The following is a 21,424-nucleotide window of genomic DNA, read 5'->3' as shown; positions in this document are numbered from 1 at the left end:
GTTTTCACTTAGCTCTTGGCAGGAATTAGGCCCAAGGGAAAGGAACCAACCTCAGAGAGAACATGGCGACAGGAGAAAGACGACTGTCTGAGCAGTTGTTCAGCATTTACTCGATAGAACCTTACAAACTCCGTATTCCCTTCGAGCCCGTTTCCATGTCTGTAAAGCAGAGCACAGTACTTCCCTCGAGCTAGCTTATGAGGACTGAAAGATGTGCACGCCGACATGCCTATCCTGGTGTTGGCCTACTGTGGGTACTTACATTATTTTTTTTCCTCCTTCCTTCCTTTTCCCCCGTGCTTTTAAATATTTGTTTTCTCCTTTGGAATCTTCCCATCCTCATTCCTCTCTTTCCTATGAGTATTTGTTGACCACCCGCTGGATTCCGAGCTGTTGGGGATATGGCAGTGAGTTAGGCCAAGTTTTCAGGGGTGTGCTTGCTGTCTTACTCTCTTTATTAACATGTAGTCACCGTGGGGGTGACTAGATTCAAGAGGATAAAAAACAAACAAACAAAGAAACTCGTGGAACTCAGTAATAAGAGGACCATATTTAGAAATGGGTACATGATTTGAATAGCTGCTTCTCTGGAGATCATACACGAATGGCCAATATCTAAGTAAAATGATGTTTTTATCATCATAAGGGAAATGGAAACAAAGCCACAATGAAATAACATCCCACCTGCTAGGATGACGATAATTGGAAAAACAGCCAGAAATGTTAGCTAGGTGCATAAAATGGAATCCTCATGTACTGTTAATAGGAGTCAGATGATGCAACTATTGGGTACAATACAGAGTCTTGTCAGTTCCTTGGAATGCTAACATTGATTTATGATATCACCTAGCAGCTGTCTAAATATCCACTCTGGAGAACTTGTATATCAATGCTCTTAGAAGCATTGTCATAGTAGCCTCTGAAAAGAACTAACCCAAGTGACTGCTGGCTGATGAGTAGACAGACACAGTATGTTATATCCATCAAATGCTGTATTATTTAGCAGTAAAAAAGAATGATATGATGATGTATGGATGTAGCTTGAATGAACCTTGCAAACCAGAAAGTGAAAAAAACCAGTTTACAAAACGCCACATAGCGTGTGAGCTTGTTTATATGAGATGTACCAAGCAGGCAAATCTATCAAGACAGAAAAGAGATGAGTAATTATATAAGGTTGAGACAGGAGGCGGGTGGCAGAGCATGGATGAGGAGGAACAGGTCAGGGTTATTCTTCACAGGAAGATGAAAATGTACAGTTACGGAGGGGGCTGCACTCCTAAATGTACTCAAAGCTGCTGCTGTTGCTGCAGGGGTGACTTTTATGATCCATCAGTTTGATCTCAGTAATACCAGAAGTCTCAGCGGCCTTCTTCTTGTTTGTCTCAAGCCTTGGCATTCTTAACATGTGAAGGAACAGGACTTTCTGTGGCTCCTCCATCCGCCATCCCATGCTTCTTTATTTCCTTCCACAGTTAAGGGTTAGAAACGTGGGAGGACTCCGTAGAGTTGTAAAGTAAGAAATGTAGATATAATTATTTGTTAGAAGGTAGAGGGACAGAGAGATGGCTAGGCTGGTGAAAGCACTTGTCACCAAGTGTGATGACTCAAGTTCAATCCCTGGGCCCTCTGTGATGGAAAGAACTTAAACTCAAAAGTTAGTCTCTGATCTCCCCCCAACTAAATAAATAATGCAATAAAAATTATTTAAAAGGTTGAGGGAGCTGGAGAGGTGGATCAGCAGTTAAGAGCACTAGTTGCTCTTCCAAAGGACTTGGGATCAATTCTCAGCACCCACATGGCAACTTACAGCTGTCTGTAAATCCAGCTCCAGAGGATTTGACAACTCCAGAGGGCAGACACCACCAATGCTTTGCTCCAGAGGCAAAATACCAATGTACATAAAATAAAAGTAAATAAATCATTAAAAAAAAGAGTTAGAAATTATAGATAAGCTAAAGGTTGTAAACATTTAATTGTACTATCCAGAAGTAATCATTAATGCTAATACATTTTAGTATTAAAGTTCAACATTTGTATCTCCAAAGGATACTGAAAAGGAAAAGTTTGCTCTTGACTGCACTAGTGTTTCTTGAGGGGTACACGTCCCTCTAGATGGTAAGCATGTAGACTCAGGATCTTGTCAGGTTGTGAAGCTGGACTAGAACTCTCCAAGTAGCTCAGGGTGGACTTGATCTCATGGTCCTGTCTCTGTCTTCCGTGTGCTGGGGTTGCAGACATATGCAGTTGTGTGTGGCTGGCTTTAACTTTTAGGAGTTTCTAGATGGAGTGTGAGGGCTGGTGAGATGGTGAAGGCACTTGCTGCTAAGCTTGACAACCTGAGCTTAGTTTCCCAGACCCACGTGGTGGGAAGAGAACTGATTTTCTAAGACATTCTAAGATGTTCGGACACGCATGAAACCTTGTCTCTTAGACCACTTTCATTATGTGGTTTTTATTCAACCCACAGCCTGATATTGCAAGAGAATTTTTATTTTTGGTTTTTCAAGACAGGGTTTCTCTGTGTATCCCTGGCTGTCCTGGAACTTACTCTGTAGACCAGGCTGGCCTCGAACTCAGAAATCTGCCTGCCTCTGCCTCCCAAGTGCTGGGATTAAAGGCGTGTGCCACCACCACCTGGCAAGAATTTTTTTTAAAGATTTATTCTTATTTATTTTTTATGTGTATGAGTACACTGTAGCTGTACAGATGTCCATGAGCCATCATATGTGTGGCTGTTTTTGAACTCAGGACCTCTGCCGCCCGGCTCGCTCTGCCCCGCTCGCTCCAGCCTGCTCCAGCCCGCTCACTCCGTCGTAATTTACTGCAGCTGTCTTCAGACGCACCAGAAGAGGGTGTCCGATCTCATTACGGGTGGTTGTGAGCCACCATGTTGTTGCTGGGGTCCGAACTCAGGACCTTCGGACGAGCAGTCAGTGCTCTTACCTGCTGAGCCATCTCACCAGTCCCCTTGCAAGAGAATTTCAGTCTTAAATACTTTAGACTGTACTAAAGCACCATGCCCAGTGAAATAAGAATTTCTTGGATTCCACTTGGTTTCTGGGGACTGCACAAGATACTGGCTGATCATGGCTGTGAATGCAGAGGCCAGATGATAGCATGGATGGGTTCCTGGTCTAGAAGGCCTGTAGCACTAACGTCATCTTTCCATTCTCTCTCTTGCATGTGCAGAGTTAGATTGGCTGAGCAACCCCAGCTTTCGTGTTGGAAATCTAACTTCTCTGAGCCAACAAACGGAGGAGGTCACAGCCCTTGCTTCTGAAGGGTCACCACTGACAAGGTACGAGTTTAACAGGTGGATGTAGTCTTGTGTTCTGCTCATAGCTTCACTTTAGGGATGTTCCCTAAAAGCCCTGCAGTGGAAGAGCTCAGTGACCTGGCAATCTGTGACCATCTTCCTTCACTTAACTCCTATGGATTCTGCCTTTTCCCCCTTTGTATAGCAGTGGTAAAAGTACATGACACAATTAATGCTTATAATTAGGCCACGAGGGAAATTGCATCATTGTGACTCTCCGGTAACTTCATTGACCTCATTAGTGACCTTTAGAATATTGTTAATTTGGGTATTTCTTTAGTTTCATCTTCAACAAGGATAAAAATAGCTGATATAAGATAACAGAGGCTGAATCTCCTAAGCTCATTGGGGAGCCGGATGACACACATCTTCGGTGGCCGTGAAAGAAGTTTTGTAGACCATTGAACTGAGAAATGCATGTTCATAAATATAGACTAGCTGGCCTCATTAACGTGGTGAAAGCTTCCTATTCCACATACACAGGAAGCCTCTGGAAACTGTAGCTGACGACCAGGAGAGAGCTCATAATTGGTTCCTTGTCCCTAAGAAGAGCTGCTGTCGCCTTTAGAAAGGAGGGTCGTGGCCGCAGTAAAGCCTTTCTTCCCTTCGAATGCTCACTGGGTTAATAACAGCCCTCTAGTGGTATTGCCACGCAGTTTGCTAGAGTGACTGGATTGCTTCCACTAAGCTGTGTCCATGGGGAAGAAAGGGTTTAGAGCAGCAGTTCTCAACCTGTGGGTCACAGCCTGCTGGGGGATCCAATGGCCCTTTCACAGGGGTTGCCTAAAACCATTGTAAAACACAGTCATGTGTGTTAGGATTTATAACAGTGGGAAGAATCACAGTCATGAAGTAGCAACAAAAATAATATTGTGTCGGGGGTCACTACAACATGTGGAACTGCACCAAAGGGTCACACGCTTTGGGAAGGTTGAGAAGCACTGGCTCAGAGTGTTAGGTGCTTTCCACACCCGCTTTGACTTCGGTTCAGTCCTGAGGTCTCTAAGGTGAGTTTAAAACAGGAAGGTACCATGTACCGGACGGGCAAGGAGTGAGCAGGTTTCGGCATTCATGCTTCTTGCTCATTATTTGTCATATTGTGATTCCCACCCCCCCCCCCGTTTCTCTTTTAATAACAGTGTTGGTTTTTCCAATAGGAGTCCTCTAAAGTCAGAGCTCTCCGATGAGAGCGACCATAGCGAGTCGCTCACACAGATAAGCAGAAAAAAGAAGAAGGAGAAAAAGAAGAGGAGGAAGCATCAGCACCACAAGAAAACCAAGAGGAGACACGAGCCGTCGAGCAGCAGTGCATCTGAGGCAGACACAGAGGCTGGGAAGGACAGGGCTTCCCCGGAGACCCCCCGGTGGGTCATGCTCTCAGATACAGTGGTGTTTTACACGCGATGGTTCTTTCTTGAGTGTTCCTAACAATCAGTTAGACATCTGGATTCATTTGTGTAGCCAGTTGATTAAAAAGGGAGTCCTGCTGTGTAGCAGAGAGCAGCCTTGAACTCCTGATCTCTGTCTCCATCTCATGTGGTAGGATTGTTGGTGTGCGCTGCCACACCTGGCCTGATTCTGGAAGACAGAATCACACACATGCCATGTATTGGTGTGTGTGTCCATGTACTGTGGAGCAGCAGGTTCCACACTTAGAGAGGGGCAGAAGACGGCTCTCCTCGGCTGTCCTCGGTGTGCTCAGTCACCCCTGTGGACACACATATCCTGCTTTCTTTTTGGTTATAGTTAACACAGCTTTTAAATAATGGGTTTGTCCTTCTTCCTTTCTTTTTATTTTATTTTATTTTTTTGGTTTTTCGAAACAGGGTTTCTCTGTGTAGCCCTGACTGTCCTGGAACTCACTCTGTAGCCCTGGCTGGCCTCAAACTCGGAAATCCACCTGCCTCTGTCTCCCCAGTGCTTGGATTAAAGGCGTGCACCACCACCCGGCTTCCTTCTCCCTTTCTTACTTCACATTTGTTTTGGAAGCGCTGTATTGATGACCGTGGGCCTTTATTTATCCCCATCTTCCATTCTACCAAAGAGCTCAAGTCTTCCCTGGAACAGTGTGGCTCTTCACCATCGCTTTCCCTCTGCTTAGGTGAATGTCCTGCTCCATGGAAATGGACATTAGCTGGTGCAGGTGGCGTGTGGGGAGGCTACTGCACTAGGTGCTTGCCTGTTGCTGTGAAAGAATACCCTGACTGAAGCAGCTTAGGGGGAGGAACAGTTATTTCCTAGCTCACAGCTCTAGAATATAGCCTGTGGTAGCAGGGAGGGCCTGGCAGCAGGAGTGAGACAGTGGGCCCCCTTGCATCAGAACCAGGGAAATGCCTGCCGCTGCTCTTGCTGCTGCTGCTGCTGCCGCCTCCGCTGCCACCGCCGCTGCCACTGCTCAGCTCCTTTGCTCCCTTTTCTCAGTGCAGGGCTCAGCCCATGAAATAGCATAGTTCAGTGTTAGGGTGACTCTTCCTTCCCACAGGGACAGTGGCTCTTAAGTTTCCCTGTGTGGCCACCCTTTAATATAGTTCTTTATGTCTCGGTGACCCCCAACTATAAAGTTATTTTGTTGCTGCTTCATAACTGTAAGCATGTCATATGCAGGGTATCTGATATGTGTCCTGACCTGCAGGTTGAGAAGAGCTGGCTTAGGGGCTGCTATGTCAGGAGGCTTGTCGCCTAGGTCACTCTAGAGTGTTGGTTTTATACTCAGCCATTATACTACCTTAGTTATTATTCATTTAACCTTTTCTTTGTTTTTGCTTTGCTTGTGTGTTTTACTAGAGAGAAATAAGATTTTTTTTTTATCTTAATGACACACAAAAATGTAGTGGCATTGAGATTTTTTTTTAAAGATTTATTTATTATATTTATTTGAGTACACTGTAGTTGGTGTAGGCACATCAGAAGAGGGCATCAGATCCTATTACAGGTGGTTGTGAACCACCATGTCGTTGCTGGGATTTGAACTCAGGACTTCTGGAAGAGCACTCAGTGCTCTTACCTGTTGAGCCATCTCTCCAGACCCGCCTTTGAGATTTTTTGTATCTCCCTGAGGACTGTATACTTTTATTGTGTACTTGGGAGCCCTGCTGATGTCAGAGAGCAATCTGTAGTCGAGGACCTGGAACCTGGCCCTGTTTCCGTCAGAGGCCAACACTGGGATCTTCGGGGATCCCAGGTAGTGTCAGCGACCAAGGGCTTAGGAGAACTGATTTGTTCAACAGTATGTAGCTTAGGGGCCATTGCTGCCACCCGTGCTTGCTGTTGGAGGGGGAGTGAAAGCATCCAGCAGAGATGCTCAGAACGGACTGAGTTTAGGAGGGCGGGAATCACGGCTGCCTTGCGGACTGATTGTTGTGTTCCTGGTCTCATCCCTTGATGTAGGACCTGGTACCAGGCATTTTCACTGCAGCAGTGGTTGAATATAGTATCTTTTACTCTTTTATGTATGCCTGTATGAGTACGTGTGTGTATGTGTGAGTGAGTGAGTGTGTGTGTGTGAGTGTATGTGTGTGTGTATGAGTATGAGTGTATGTGTGTGTGAGTGTGTATGTATGTGTATTTGTGTGTCACATGCATGCCTGATAACTGTGGATGCCAGAAGAGTTCATCCGGATCCTCTGGAACAGAAGTAATAGACTTTTGTGATATTGGGAACCAAACCCAGGTCCTGTGCAAGAATAGCCAGTGCTCCTAACCCCTGAGCCATCTCTCTAGCCCCCTGTTACTTTTTAACAGTCTTTAAACTTTAATGCCTTTAAAACAAGCCCGTGTGGTAGCTCTGGAAACTTTCATTTCTCTCTCCTTTCCTAGAGCTGGTAGAAAATGAGTTAAAGAGTTTCCTAAACCACACAACTACGAAGAGCACTTGCTGGAAAGGCTGTTAACTTCACTTTACAGCACTCTTGTCATTGTGTCTTTTTAGAATTGGTCTCATGTAGCTCAGGCTTGCTTGAACTCTTGCCTCTGTCTTCAGGCCTGCACATCACCTCCAACTTCAGCTCCAGGTAACATTTCCATTGTTACTGTTTGTAAGGGCCAGAGGTCAGTGCTGCATGTCTTCCTCTGTCATTGTCCACCTTATCTCTAGAGACCAGTCTCTTCAGGACCTGAAGCTCACTGATTAGGTAGACTGTGGCCGGTAAATTCCAGGGTTCCTTCTGTCTGTGTCTCCCGGCTGTGAATTAGGGGACTGGGCAGCTGCCCCGTCCTTTTATGTAGGATCTGAGGTTGGCTTCATGCTTTCCAAGCGAGCATTTCACTCACTGTGTGGTATCTACCCATTTCCCAGATAGACTTTGTCATTTATTGGATAATTTTATTGGATAATTTTATTGGTCATTTTATTGGATAATTTTTTGAAAAGATAAAATCGATTGGTCTAATGTTTCTCTTCTGTTTTCTTGATAACTTTCGTCTGATTCTGGGAAAGCTGAGCTGGAAGAAGCATTTGTTTCCACACAGTAAGATATTAGTGAGTTGTGAAAGTCTTTCCGTGATGTCAGGAAAGTGGGTTCATGGAGGGTAGCATGCCAGGTGGGACTCCACGTTAGGGCATCGAGGGACAAATCCCTAGATTGTCTCCCGGGGTGAGCTCTTCAGCTGCCCAGATGGAGGCAGCAGCACACTGAGAACACATCCTCTTTCGGAGTTGAGTTCTCACCAGGGAGAGCTGAGTGCCTATGTCCTCCTCCCCAGAGGCGCTCTGCAGCTGCTGTCTGCTCCCTGGGGTTGAGGCTCCTTCCTTTGTGGATGCTTGTGCTCCTTTCCGGCAGGCTTGCCCTTCTTTCGCTGCTCTGTAGGGGTCAGTAGAGAAATCTACAGCTGTCCTACAGGTACTTGTAATCTTCTTCAATATGTTTCAACCCAACCTTTTTCTTATGTTCCCTGCCAAGAGGGCTGTAGAAGGCTCCAGAATCTTTAACTGTATCTGGGCAGAGCTACAAAAGAAAGTTTGTAGCTGTGTGACCTCATTTCTTCAGAGGGGAAAACCAAGATGTTTATAGGCCAGAAAACCTTCCTTTCCTCTCCTCTCTCCAGGGAGGTGGTTCCATCTGTTTGTGTCTGGGATGAACCTCTGCCAGTCCATAGATGGGTTCCTAGAGACAAGTCAGGGTCCTACCGGAAGCTCTCACCCTTCTGTTCCTTCTATAGGAGGTACACATGTCCAGTTAGCCCAGGTGAAGACTCTGAGACCATGCCAGAGTGACATTGGATGCAGCAAGTCAGAGTCATGGCCTTTCTTTTCTTAAGTACTCACTTGTAATAAAACCTTGGAAGACTTTGTAATAAATCGTGTGAGGTAAGGGCAGTGCACTTCAATGTAAAGGCTTGTCGCCTTTGGCCTTGCGATCATGTCCCTAGAGTGTCTTAGAGCAGGAATGGTTTTCTAAACAACCTTGTTTTGGAAATTTGTTTGCAGTTGTGGTTGTGTGTCCACAGACTCAGATTTGAGTGCTTGGTCCCAGGTGGTGAAACTGTTTGGGAAGGATTAGAGGGTGTGGCTGTGTGGGAGGAGTGTGCTGCTGGCATTGTGCTTTGGGTTTCTGAAGCCCATGCCAGGTCCACAGAGCTCTTTCTCTGCCTAATAGTGCTTGTCTCAAGATGTGATATCTCAGCTACAGCCCCAGTGCCATGCCCCCTGCTGTGATGGTCATGGGCTCTGACTCTCTAGAACTGTAAGCAAGCCCCCGTAAATGCTTCCTTCTATAAGTTGCCTTGGTCATGGTGTCTCTTTACAATAATAAAGAAACTAAGACATGAGTTATATGGCATTTAAATATTTTTTTTCTGTTTGCTTGTTTATTTCTCAGGGTTTCTTTCATAGGACCACTAAGCTGGATCTCCTTCTCTTTTTTGTATTTTTTGATTTAAAATAGCATTTTATTGCCCTGAGCTTGTGTTCCTCCTGCCTTAGCCTCCTGAGTAGCCAGCACTGTGTGGGCTGTCCTGGCTGAAATGAAATACTTAAAAGGAATTGACTGTATCCTTCAGGGCACTTACTAGGATGGGTTCTTTCCTTGGTGAAGTGTTATTTTGTGGTTGCGGGCTTTGCTTCATTTTCAAACCCTCCCCATAGTGAAAGCCCTCTTCCCTTCATTGCTTGTGTGGTTCTGTGTCCCTGGGCGTGTTTGATTCCATGGGGGGTTTGATAGAGACAGCTAACATACTTCTGAGGATGCCAAATGTTTCCGAAGAAGTTTTAAAGTTCCTCTCCCTATTTCTGTTTGATAGTCAGGGAAGTCATGCTGCTGCTGCTGCTGCTGCTGCTGCTGCTGCTGGACGTCACTCCATTTGGCTGGAAGATATTCACACTCTGACAGACGTCTTCAGGACAGACAAGAAACCAGATCCCGCCAACTGGGAGTATAAATCTCTGTATCGTGGGGATATAGCAAGGTAGCCATTGCAGTCTCTGGGTGGGTGGGTTTGTTTGTTTCTCTTTGTTTGTTTGTTTCTTCCTTTGTTTCTTTCTTCTATATTCTAAAATGAATGCTTTAGCTAGAAGGTCAGTTAGGGTTCATTTTATCACTGGCCCACAGCATAGTGCCTGGTCGAGTTGGTGTTCAATAAATGTTTGTTCAGGAATGAATCTAAAAATATCGTATAGTAATTAGCTGCTGGAGGGTACCCAGGAACTGTGTGGTCTGATGTACATGCCATTTGAAAAGTGGCAAGAGCATTTTTATTTATTCAGCCCCACACATATGCCACTTAACAAATGACATTTGTGGTAATGCCTTTGTCACATTATTTCTAGCAGGCACCAGCAGGGAGTCATAAAAGTAGGGGGTGACATTTGCCTCAGTAATGAATTAGAACTCTTCTCTGTAATCTATCAAATATATTTGAAAAAAGTGTGTGGGGTGGTACATTCCTTTAATTCCTGCTGCTTGGGAGGCAGAGGCCTGATTGCCAGTCTGAGGGGAGCCGAGGAGCTTGGGGGGTCTGCTGGCTCAAAACAGTTCCTGACAGTACTGACTCCCTCAGACAGTTAGGACTTTGGAGGGGACCTGGGACAAAGGCATGATCCTTGCTCTCACTTCCCAGGTCTTGAAGACAAAGGTATTAACCAGGCAATTTAGCCCTGAGACCTTGGAAGTCAGTTTTCTTTTTTGTTTGTTTGGCGTCTGTTTTGAGCTCCCTCTATAAGGCAGGCTGGCTTCCCACTCACTGTATAGCCATGAGCTGATAGCTCTTCTAAAACAGTTACTCTCCATGTAAGACTGAGAGAATTCTTACACTCATGTACTCCCCCAGCATCCTACTGCCAACACCCTTCATGCCCGAGTCCTTGCCCATCTGTCCATCAGCCCATCGGGAGGTTTTGAAACATTTCAGAATGAGCCACAGATAATACCTTCCTTGCCTCTTGAACATGTATATCAGTGGCTAGGCTTCATTAGTTCTTAGGGTTTTCCCTTTGGTTTAAGATTTACATGCAATTAATCTTGCACATTGGCGAATACCTACACTTATGTAACCATGACCCCTGCCACACCATGCGGTTCTCCATGGTCCCTTGGTCCCAGTGGCATTTGTTCTCTCAGGATTCTCATACTCTGAGTCTTGTCTGCTCCAAGTGTTGTAAGTGGGATTACAGCATGCCTGGCTTTTCCACTCTGTGTGGTTTCCACTCCGTGTGGTGTTCCTGACAGTCAGCCTGTGGCATTTGTCAGAAACTTGGTCTCCATTATTAGTCCATTTTATGGCTTTACTGCTGTTATGCATTCTCCTGTTGATGGCCACCTGGATTCTTTTCAGTCTTTGGCTGCTGAGAATATTACACAAGGCTTTGTGTAGACATGTGCTTTATTGGGTAAATACCTTGGAATAGAGTTGCCGGTCACAGGGTCTGTCTGTTTAGATTGTTATATACGTGGTGAATGTGGAAGACCGGCTAGGTCTCAGGATGGTCGGTTGTACATGGGGAACAAATATCTTGTCTCAATTTCTTTTCCTAACTAGGTACAAGAGGAAGGGGGACTCCTGCCTGGGTATCAATCCTAAGAAGCAGTGTATATCTTGGGAAGGGGCTCCTGCAGCAAAGAGGCACTCACACAGGCACCTGGAGCGCTATTTTACCAAGAAGAACGTGGGGTTAATGCGAACTGAGGGCATTCCTGTGTGCAGTAACCCTGAGCCTCCCTCCTCCGAGCCAGTCACATTTATCCCAGTGAAGGACTCCGCGGATGTGGCTTCTCCTCTTACAACATGGCTAAATCCTCTGGGGATTTATGATCAGTCTACCACACAGTGGCTACAAGGACAGGGCCCAGCAGAGCAAGAATCAAAGCAGCCAGACTCACAACAGGACAGGGAGAGTGCTGCTCTTAAGGCCAGAGTAGAAGAGTTTAACAGAAAGGTTCGGGAGAATCCTCGGGACACGCAGCTGTGGATGGCATTTGTGGCTTTCCAGGTAAGTGTCACTGTCCTGGTCTTACTTTGAAATGACATTTCTGATTTGGAGCTGGCCCATTTATTCTATAGCACTTTTTCGTCTGTCCATCCCGCCATCCATCTGGATGCATTTGTCCACTTGTTGGTACTAGGAATTGGACCCAGAATCTTGCATATACAAGTGTCTTGTTACTGACTCCTCCCCCACCCCACCCTTCTCACCCCCAACCCCCAGCCCTCGAGCTCTTATTTGCTTTATTTTGAGCCAAGATCTAAGATTCCCAGACTGGCCTCGAACTTGCCATCCTCTTGCCTCGGCCTCCAATGTAGTTGGGATCGTAGGTGTGCACCACTGTACTTGGTCCTGTCCTGTAGCATTTTTGAACTGCTCTGAGTAAGCCTGGGCCTAGCTTCTTGTTTGTCGTAGCCTTTGATCTGAGTTTGCTCAAAGTCCAGTGAGGAAGTCCAACCATCTGAGGAAAAGCAGCACAGAGCTGGAATGCTGTGTGTTATCTGGGAATGGAATGAAACTTGAATAGAATGTTTCTTTTTTAGTAGGGGTTGGGTGTGGGCGTGTGGTTGGAGGGCTGGGTGATGAGGGGTAGGGTGGGTGGCAGTAGGGTTGGTGCTGGGATGGAACTCTGGGCCTCACAGATTAGAAAAACATCTATCACTGATAGGGATCTCAGCTCAGGAATGCAGTGAGAGAGGAGACACATTGACAGTGAAGACAGGCAGCCCTGAAGTACAGAGTCCACAGGCCAAGGGCACAGAGCAGTGAGAGGGCAGGACTGTGCAGGGGAGAGTGCTCCTGCCCTAGCATGCACAGCTTGATTTTCATTCATTGCCTTCTTAGGAGTTAGTGGGTTATGGCTGTTTTATTGGTAACATTGGTTCCACCCTGTTCAACATGCTGTTGTGTACTAGTTATTGATGGATTGATAGATCCATGTGAATGACATAGAGGCCAAAGAGATTGCTCAGTGGGTAAGAGCACTTGCTGCATAGTCACAAGGACCAGAGTTCAGACCCAAGTGCCAATGTCACAAGAGCCTGTATATACCTGTGACTCTTGTCTTTAAGGTGTGTGTGGGTGTGGGTGTCTGAAGACAAAAGAGGATTGCTGGAGAGATCCTGTCTCTGGAATGCGGCAGAAGCCTGATAGAGGAGGACACTTGATGCCCTCTTCTGGTCAAAATAGATAAATAGGCACATGTACCTACACACAGCATAGGAACACACATAATCACATAACCAAATAAATAGTAATAAGTAAGTCTTGAAAATCCAGAGTGACCGGGACAGACAGTTCTGACGGGAGAAAGAAAGACAATACACTAGGTGTTACAGGCATCAAAGGGACTGTGTGTATGTTTACTAAACGCAGTTGTTGTAAGGAAGTGGCATGTCAACAAACTCTTACTAGTAGCTTATTTTGAAAGCCGGAAACCCACTGAAAGTCATGCAGGTGAAGGACTGTCTAACTGAGGAGCACATGTGTGTAGTTTACATTAGTAAACTGCTGTTCTTGTTGTTGAGGACGAGGTCATGAGGAGTCCTGGCATCTTTGCCCTTGGGGAAGGAGAGCAGGAGAAGCACAGGAAGTCCCTGAAGCTCCTCCTGGAGAAGAAGCTGGCTGTGCTGGAGCGGGCCATCGAGAGCAACCCTAGCAGCGTGGACCTGAAGCTCGCCAAGCTGCAGCTGTGCTCAGAGTTCTGGGAGCCCAGTGCGCTGGCCAAGGAGTGGCAGAAGCTCCTCTTCCTGCACCCCAACAACACGAGCCTGTGGCAGCGCCACCTCTCCTTTTGCCAAAGTCAGTTTGGCACCTTTTCTGTGTCCAAACTCCACAGCCTCTATGGCAAGTGCTTGAGTACCTTGTCCGCTGTTAAAGACGGCAGCATGTTATCCCACCCTGTGTTGCCGGGCACCGAGGAGGCCATGTTTGGTAAGGAGATAAACAGAGGCGGTGTGGGAGGGTTTTGTTTTTGTTTGGCTTTACGTTTATTTTAGAAAGGTCTAAATTGGGGGGGGGGAGGTTACTTCAAGTGTTACCACTCTGTCTAATTTTAACAGACTTCCATCCAGCTTGTAGGGTGGGTGGGTAGCTTGTTAGAACTAGCAGAGTTAGAAAAAGATGACTGGACATCTTTTTTACTTAGTCACCAAATAAACACATCTCAGTCTTAATTGCTTTGCCTGCCAGTGGTCTGAGCTGACGAGACCCCCAGCTATGGGGTCTCTGGCAGTGAGGTACATGAGACCCCCCAGCTATGGGGTCTCTGGCAGTGAGGTGCATGAGATGGTGTTCTTACTGAATACATGGAAGTGACTGGAATTAAGGGTTAGTGTTTTTGGTGTGTCCACAAGGATTGTAGAAAAAGTCCTGGCAGTCATGAGATATGGCAGGCGTCTCATGTTGTAGATGGAGAATGTCACTCTTCAGCTTGGGTTCTAGACAAGTGTGACAGTGTACAGATACTTGTCTGTAACAGTGCACATTTCTGAACCTGTTTGAGCCTGTTTCCTTAGCGGGACAGCAGGCTAGCACTTGCTTTACGAGACCACTAGGACCATTGGGAACGTGAGGTGAGCTAGCGGATGATCGACCTGCATGTGACAAGCGTTCACTTCGCTGAAACCCCTGGTATTACGAGTTAGTTATCCTGACATCTAGAGATACAGGTACATCGCTCTAGAAATGATAAGAATTTCCGTCAGTGACACAGAGTCTTGTACTTGGGGCTGGAGGGTACAGTTCCATGCATATGTGATGTCCTAACATGGTGTTAATCCCTAACACCAAGATTAAAACAAGTAAAGTGGAGTTTTCTTTTGAAATGAGATGTTATTTATGATATGCTTACATAGCTTAATGCTGTTTAGGAAATGGGACTATACCACCATTAAGTTGAACTGAACGTTTCAGATGTTCAGAATGCTCAGTTCAAATGTTCAGGACCGTGGTCTGTTCACTCTTGGATGAATATAGGGCGAATGAATGGAGAAAATGCTATCTAGTTATAGACTGAGTTCGGCACTGCCTTCTGACAAAAACGGGAGCCATCCCTTCCCTTCCTACCGTTTTTATGATAGTAAGCTTTGAGTATTGGATAGCTATCATTCAGGCATACCTTTTGCCTTATTTTAGATCCTATATATGGTTTTATTGTTAATATTTAAGTAGTTTCATACAAAAATTAGAAAAACTACCTTGATTATAGTACTGTTTTGAGTCCTTTTATTTGTTTATTAAAAAAAAAAAATTAAGCTGGCCATAGTGGTATCTACTGTTAATCCCAGCACTAGGAAGCAGAGGCAGGAGGATGTCAGAGTTTGAGGTCAGCATAATCTATGGAGTGAGTTCCAGGACATCAAGGGCTACACCAAGAAACCCTATCTCAAATATATAATAAGGCTTTAGGTTTACTTTCATCGATGTGTATGTATATGTGTGTATGCACATGTGTGGGGTACCTGTAGAAGCCAGCAGAGTGTGCTAGATCCCCTGGAGGTGTAGCTATAGATGGTTTCGAGTCACCTAACAAGGGCGCTTGAACTGAACTCAGATCCTCTGGAAGAGCAGCAAGTGCTCATAACTGTTGAGGCATCTCTCCAGCCTGTTAGTGCCTTTCAGTCGGGACTCCGAGAACATGAGAGTGGCTTCTAGGTGTTTGGTTGCCTATTGAAGCTCGTGTTTTCTCCCTTTGTGGCATCAACAAAGGCCTGTCCCCTTTTGCTCCTGTTTTGCAGGGCTCTTTCTTCAGCAGTGCCACTTTCTACGGCAGGCTGGCCATTCAGAGAAGGTCATCTCTTTGTTCCAGGCCATGGTTGACTTCACCTTCTTCAAGCCTGACAGTGTGAAAGAGCTACCTACTAAAGTCCAGGTATGGTACACCCTCTGTCTCAGAAGTGTTCCAGTGACCAGGGAGATCCCTCATGATGGCAGTGGGGTGTGCTGGGTAAACAGGGGGACAGCCTTGCTTCCTTGCTTACCACCCCGGCTTAAATGCAGCCTGTCCCATAGTCGTGACGCCATTTTGAGCTGCTTGTCCCTCTGCATGTCTTGGTTGGGTTGTGTGGCTACCTCTCCGTTGCCTGCAATTGCCACTTGAACTGTACACGTCTTACATGTGGACATTTTGGCAGCAGTCCTCGCCAAGAAGGGGTTCATTTTTAAGGTGACATTTCCAGTGTTCATGCCACATGGTAACATGACACAGCATAAGAGCTGTGTGGCTGTAAAACAACCACTTTGCTTTGTTCACTGAAAATAGCTTGGCTCTCTGCTTTGTGAAAGGGTCTGAGGGAAGGTAGTGAGAACATCTGAGTTCCTGGAGAGCCCAAAGAAGAAGTTTTGAGAAGTTAGGGTCCCATGTGAACTGGCAGTGAAGACATTTTTATTATGATGCTACATTTAGACAAAGTGGAGTTAAAGAATTCCCCCTGAGAATATTGGTGCAGCTAATTTTTAATTAGCTTTTATAGAGAGCAATTTTAAAATGTGTTGTGATGTCTTAAGTCTACATTATGCTTCCGAAGCGACTCGGGTGCTGTGGGGAGGGTCTGAATCCTTCTCTCAGCCCTCTGCTGAGGCTCTTGATCTGTGGTGAGAACAGTATTTGGTGGGCACAACACTGCGCCTGATAGTGAAGTTTCAAGGATCCTTCTCTGCTCTGTCAGAGCCCCAAGCCATGGTGTGGAGATGTTAAATCCCAGTGGCACAGTTCTCTAAGCATCTGCAAGCCAGCGCACAAAGAACCATCTACTCAGCAGTGTTCTGCATTGCCTGTCCAGCTGAGAGACACCCTCACCATAAACTCAGGAGAAAACAGCCAGAGGCTGGGAGGTTATAAACACATAGCACACTCTTATAAAGTCAGCCTTTGCTTGAGTGCACTTTTTGTTTATTTTTGGCAATACTGGGGATTGAATCCAGGCCTTTACACTTGGTAGGCATTGAGTTATTTATTTTTAAAATTACTGTTTTAGAAGCCCATCTGTAGTCTTCTTCTTCTTCTTTTTTTTTTTTGGTTTATTTTTGAGACAGGGTTTCTCTGTGTAGCTCTGGCTATCCTGGAACTCACTCTATAGACCAGGCTGGCCTTGAACTCAGAAATCCGCCTGCCTCTGCCTCCCAAGTGCTGGGATTAAAGGCATGCACCACCACTGCCCGGCCCATCTGTAGTCTTTCCATCCCATTTCCTGCGGGTAACTGGCACTCATTTGCTCTCTGAGGCTAGTGTCCACTCACTCACTTAGCCCTGTGAGGGGATTCTTCCCCTTAAGATACATCCTGCAGCTGTCAGTCTGTGATGTGCTCCCCAGAAACCTACTTATCCTCCAAAGGTTCCTTTAGAAAGTTTTCATTAGAGAAGATTGTTGCTTCTGGAAATCCTGTTACTAGTCGATAACAAGATCAATAGCAGGGCCAGTTCCTGCTCAGTGCTGTATCCGTTCTCTCCCTGGGTATGACGGACTGCCTGCAAACTGCTTCCATACACTGGAGATCTCAAGTCCAGAGGACACCAGGGCCTAGCCTCCAAGTGCAGATGCCTTTGTCCCACAGCTACCTTCCTCCCATTCAGCTGTGCCAAAGGCCTCTGTTGAGTCCCTACTGTGTGCTGAGCTAGATGTCAGGGTTAAGCAGTTTCCTAAGATGTGATTGTCCCTTCAAGAGCTCAGTCTGTCCCATTGAAAATGTGAATTCCCATTCTTTTCACTGTCCTGAAAACAGCATGACTCCAGGGGTCAGGCAGGGGCGAGGCAGGGGTCAGGGGCATGAGTGGGGCTGGCAGTGGTTAGACCTCACCGACAGGGGGTGCGGGGAGATGGGAAGTGCTTTCCTACCCAGCTGCAGGCTCTTGTCACCCAACCCCTGACCAGCCTTGGCCAGCCTTTCATAACCTGATCTAAGGAGTCACCACATCCAGCTCACACTTTAGAGCTGTATACCAAGGCAGGGCTGGAGTGGTGGGGCCCACTGGGAGGCTGCCTGCCGAAATAACCCCTCTGTCTGTTTGCTGTGTGTTGTGGACTGACTTTAAACATCGGTTGCATGGTATTTTAGGGATCCTGTGCTCCCAGGCAGCCACCTGGATTCATTTGGTTCAGACACTTGGGAGTTTGGCTTGCGGTTGGCCTAACTTCTGTCCTTTAAACCTGAACCAGGTGGAGTTCTTTGAACCCTTCTGGGATAGCGGAGAGCCACGTGTTGGGGAGAAGGGGGCACGAGGCTGGCGGGCGTGGATGCACCAGCAGGAGCGTGGTGGCTGGGTGCTTGTCACTCCGGGTAAGTGCTTCCAGAGGGTAGGACCATGCCTCCTCTTCTGGGGCTAGGTTTTCCCGCTTCATGATTGGCTTCTCTGTAGAAGCTGCTTAACTGAGGTGGCTTAAGAGCAAGTGTCAGGATGTCAGAACTTAATCAGACGCTGGACTGCCAAATACTTAGCCCCCACTCCCAGCATGCAGCACCCTGAGCATCTGAGGGTCCAGAGTGACCAGAGTGTTGCTAGCCTTGCTTCCCATTCTCCTGGGCATACATTTAAGGTAGTATTTTGTCAGTGTTCAGACTAACAAATTCTTTGACAAATTTCTCGCCTCTTAAGGAACAAGGAGGCAACTAGTTTGCTCATAGTGCTTTCTATGCCAGCCAGTAGGAATACAAGGCAGACTTCTGGCTCCTAGTCTTAGCCACAGCTTCAATAGCAAAGGTGCTTGGTCACAAGCCAGCAGAGCTGGGCAAGACAGCACACAGTGGGAGTCCTCACTTTCCACTTAAATTATCAGGGCTTTGCTTTTTAACTTCCAAATACTTGTAGATGTGTATGTACCTGGAACATAGGTACAGAGAGCAATAGTGTGTCCTATGCAGAGTGGCATCAGATTTCACCTGTCTGTGTGTGCCTGTGTGTACATATGTGCATGTACGTGTGTGTACATGTTTGTATGTGTGTGCTTGTGTACGCGTGTGTGTATATGGATGTATCTCTGTGTGTGTACCAGACAGTTTCATCAGTTGTGGTGCCGCTGTGAACATGGGTGAGCTATGACTGAGTCTACTTTGTGTTCTCCCTCACGGTAACGATAGGGCAATTTCATCACCTTTTAGGCATCCTTCCTTTCCCACAGTTCCTGAACACAGGGATCAGTTTTGATACATAGTATTATAAATGGAGTCATCATTTGTGTGTGAGTGTGATAGATGCATGTGTGTGTGTAGGTATGAATGGTGGTGCATTCGTGGACATGTGTGGGGGGCCTCTGTTGCTTCCCACCTTGTTTTAGAGACTAAGCTTGCCACAGAATTTAGAGCATCCCACTTTGTGAAGACTTGCTGGCTGGCAAGCTCCAGGATCTGCCAGTCTCTTCCTCTTCTCCTCCCTGATCCCAGTGATGGGTTCCAGGTGTACACTGCCATGCCTGGGTGCTGGAGATCCGCACTCAGCAAGCACTTTACCCACTGACCTATCTCCCCGGCTGCTATACAACTTAAAAAATGGCTGTAAAATAAAATATAAAACTCACCACGTTAACTGCAAAGAATGCACTTCAGTGGTGTGCATGTACACAGTGCATAGCCATTACTGGCGACCATCTCTGGACCTTTTCATTTTTCCAGCTGAACTAGTCTTGGTTATCATCATCCCTGCCTCCGAGCCTTCTCCTCCCCTGGCAACTACAGTTCTACAGCGTGAATCAGTTGGTGACTTTTTTTTTCCCCCAAGACAGAGTTTCTCTATGTAGCCCTGGCTGTCCTGGAACTCACTCTGTAGGCCACATCGCTATGGCCTTGAACTCAGAAATCTGCCTGCTTCTGCCTCCCAAGTACTGGGATTAAAGGCACACGCCACCACCGCCCGCCTAGTAGTCTATTCTTAAAGTGCATTAAAATGAAATGAAATTAAGAATTCTGTGAGTCACATGTAGGTGGTGGCAACTTTAGCACAGATAGTGTTTTTATCATTTCAGGAAGTTCTTTTGGGCTGTGACAATCTAGAATTCTATTCACAGTTTTTTTTTGTTTTTGTTTTTGTTTTTGTTTTTTTTGTGAAAGCATTTTTTAAAAAAGGAGTCACCATCTACCCATCCATCCATCCTTCCCTTTTCTGTGGGACTCTCCCTGCTTCACAGACATCCTTGAGCCAGGGAGGCAGCCTGGGTGACCTGTCTCTGTGTCACCTACATACATGGAGCTGGTCCAGAAGGTGATGGTGGTGGTGGTAGATTTTATTTTCTGCTCTAGTGAACTGGGTGTCTCATTATTATCTAGATGAGGATGATGAGGAGCCAGAAGAGGAGGACCAGGAGATAAAAGACAAGAACCTGCCCCGGTGGCAGATCTGGCTCGCTGCTGAACGTTCTCGAGACCAGAGGCACTGGCGTCCCTGGCGCCCTGATAAGACCAAGAAGCAAACGGAGGAAGACTGTGAGGACCCTGAGAGACAGGCATGTACCCATCGCTATAGCAGAAAGTCTGCCCTCACCCCTGTGTGTGTGTGTGTGTGTGTGTGTGTGTGTGTGTGTGTGTGTGTGTGTGTATCAAGAGATTTCCTCAGTGGATAAGGCTCTTGTGAGCGTCCCTGCATGTGAGGTGCGTCACAGGTGTGTTGCCTCTTGCTTGTTGCTTGCCACTTTTGCCTACATGCTATTCAGTGGCCCCTGCTCAGGTAGTGAGAGCTGGTGGGTGTTGAAAGGATATCTGATACTGGAGCCTGGAGGCCTCTAGACTGGCAACGTGTGAAATGCAAGGAGTGGCCAGACTGGAGTTAGAATGAGAGTAGGGGTGGACCAGAAGCAACCTCTGATAAGACTTCAACAGGCCTCAGTGAGCAGCAGAGAGCCTGGGAGGTCCCAGTCCTTCCCTGGATGAGGCTACTGAAGGTCTAAAGGGAGGATCATTGGGTGTTTGAGGATGTTGTACAGTTCACAGTTGAGCTGATTTCTGGAGCAGACTGTCTGAGTAACTTCCTGTCACTTTGCATTTTCTCTAATCGAAACCCAAGGGAGAAAAGCTTTCTGATTAATTAATGGCTCAGTTTGTTGAATCCTGGGCAGTCCAGTTTGATTGTGTTTGGGCTTGTTTCCTCTATGAGAGGCAGAGAAAGCAGTCAGTGTGACAGCACTTTGAGAGGGACAGTGTCCTTGGCCATGTGCTTTAAAGAGGTGGTGTGGAGTCGCATTTACAGAGATGTAAGGCTCCCGTGAGCATTTACAGCCAGCACCGTGCTCTTAACTGCTCTTTACACAGTCCATTGCTTCTGCTGTCTTCTTCTTAACCATGCTCCTGTATTTGAGCTGTTTCCATTTTCTGAAGCAACTTTCTAGAAAGGAACTACGAATAGTAAGTCTCCCACCCTAGAATCAGAGGTCTCTGTAACTGTTATCTGCCAGTGTGGCTGTGAAGTCGTTTGCTTTCTAAAGTGAACATGGGCCTAGGTGGTCTGTGAGTCCTGAGGGTTGCTTTGGAAGCTCTTGGTTTCTGCCTTTTGGTCCTTCCTCCTTCCCAATGCTTCCTGGGTGTGTGTATGTGTGTGTGAGTGCTAATGGCTCCTGTATGTGTGTCTGCTAATGGTTCCTGGGTGTGTGTGTGTGCGTGTGTGTGTGTGTGTGTATGTGAGTGCTAATGGCTCCTGTGTATGTGTGTGTGTGAGTGAGTGCTAATGGCTCCTGTGTGTGTGTGTGTGTGTGTGTGTGTGTGTGTGT

General features: G+C 46.5%; 1 protein-coding gene across 8 annotated transcripts in view; it reads left to right on the top strand.

Moving 5' to 3' along the window:
• Window positions 1–21,424, top strand: part of Nrde2 (NRDE-2, necessary for RNA interference, domain containing) — a 57,149-nt gene that overhangs the window by 27,643 nt on the left and 8,082 nt on the right. For all 8 annotated transcript variants that reach the window (XM_031355415.1, XM_031355413.1, XM_031355411.1 and 5 more), the window contains 8 exons: window positions 3,193–3,301; window positions 4,477–4,683; window positions 9,557–9,721; window positions 11,291–11,741; window positions 13,262–13,667; window positions 15,473–15,606; window positions 17,891–18,011; window positions 19,992–20,167. In XM_031355415.1, the coding sequence (XP_031211275.1) occupies window positions 3,193–3,301; window positions 4,477–4,683; window positions 9,557–9,721; window positions 11,291–11,741; window positions 13,262–13,667; window positions 15,473–15,606; window positions 17,891–18,011; window positions 19,992–20,167 (1,769 nt within the window). The remainder of the gene's footprint in view (window positions 1–3,192; window positions 3,302–4,476; window positions 4,684–9,556; window positions 9,722–11,290; window positions 11,742–13,261; window positions 13,668–15,472; window positions 15,607–17,890; window positions 18,012–19,991; window positions 20,168–21,424) is intronic.

Source organism: Mastomys coucha, unplaced genomic scaffold (assembly GCF_008632895.1).
Source record: "Mastomys coucha isolate ucsf_1 unplaced genomic scaffold, UCSF_Mcou_1 pScaffold6, whole genome shotgun sequence".
NCBI lineage: Eukaryota > Metazoa > Chordata > Mammalia > Rodentia > Muridae > Mastomys > Mastomys coucha.
Note: the sequence above shows the minus strand (reverse complement) of the source record. Positions and strands in the feature narration are given on the sequence as shown.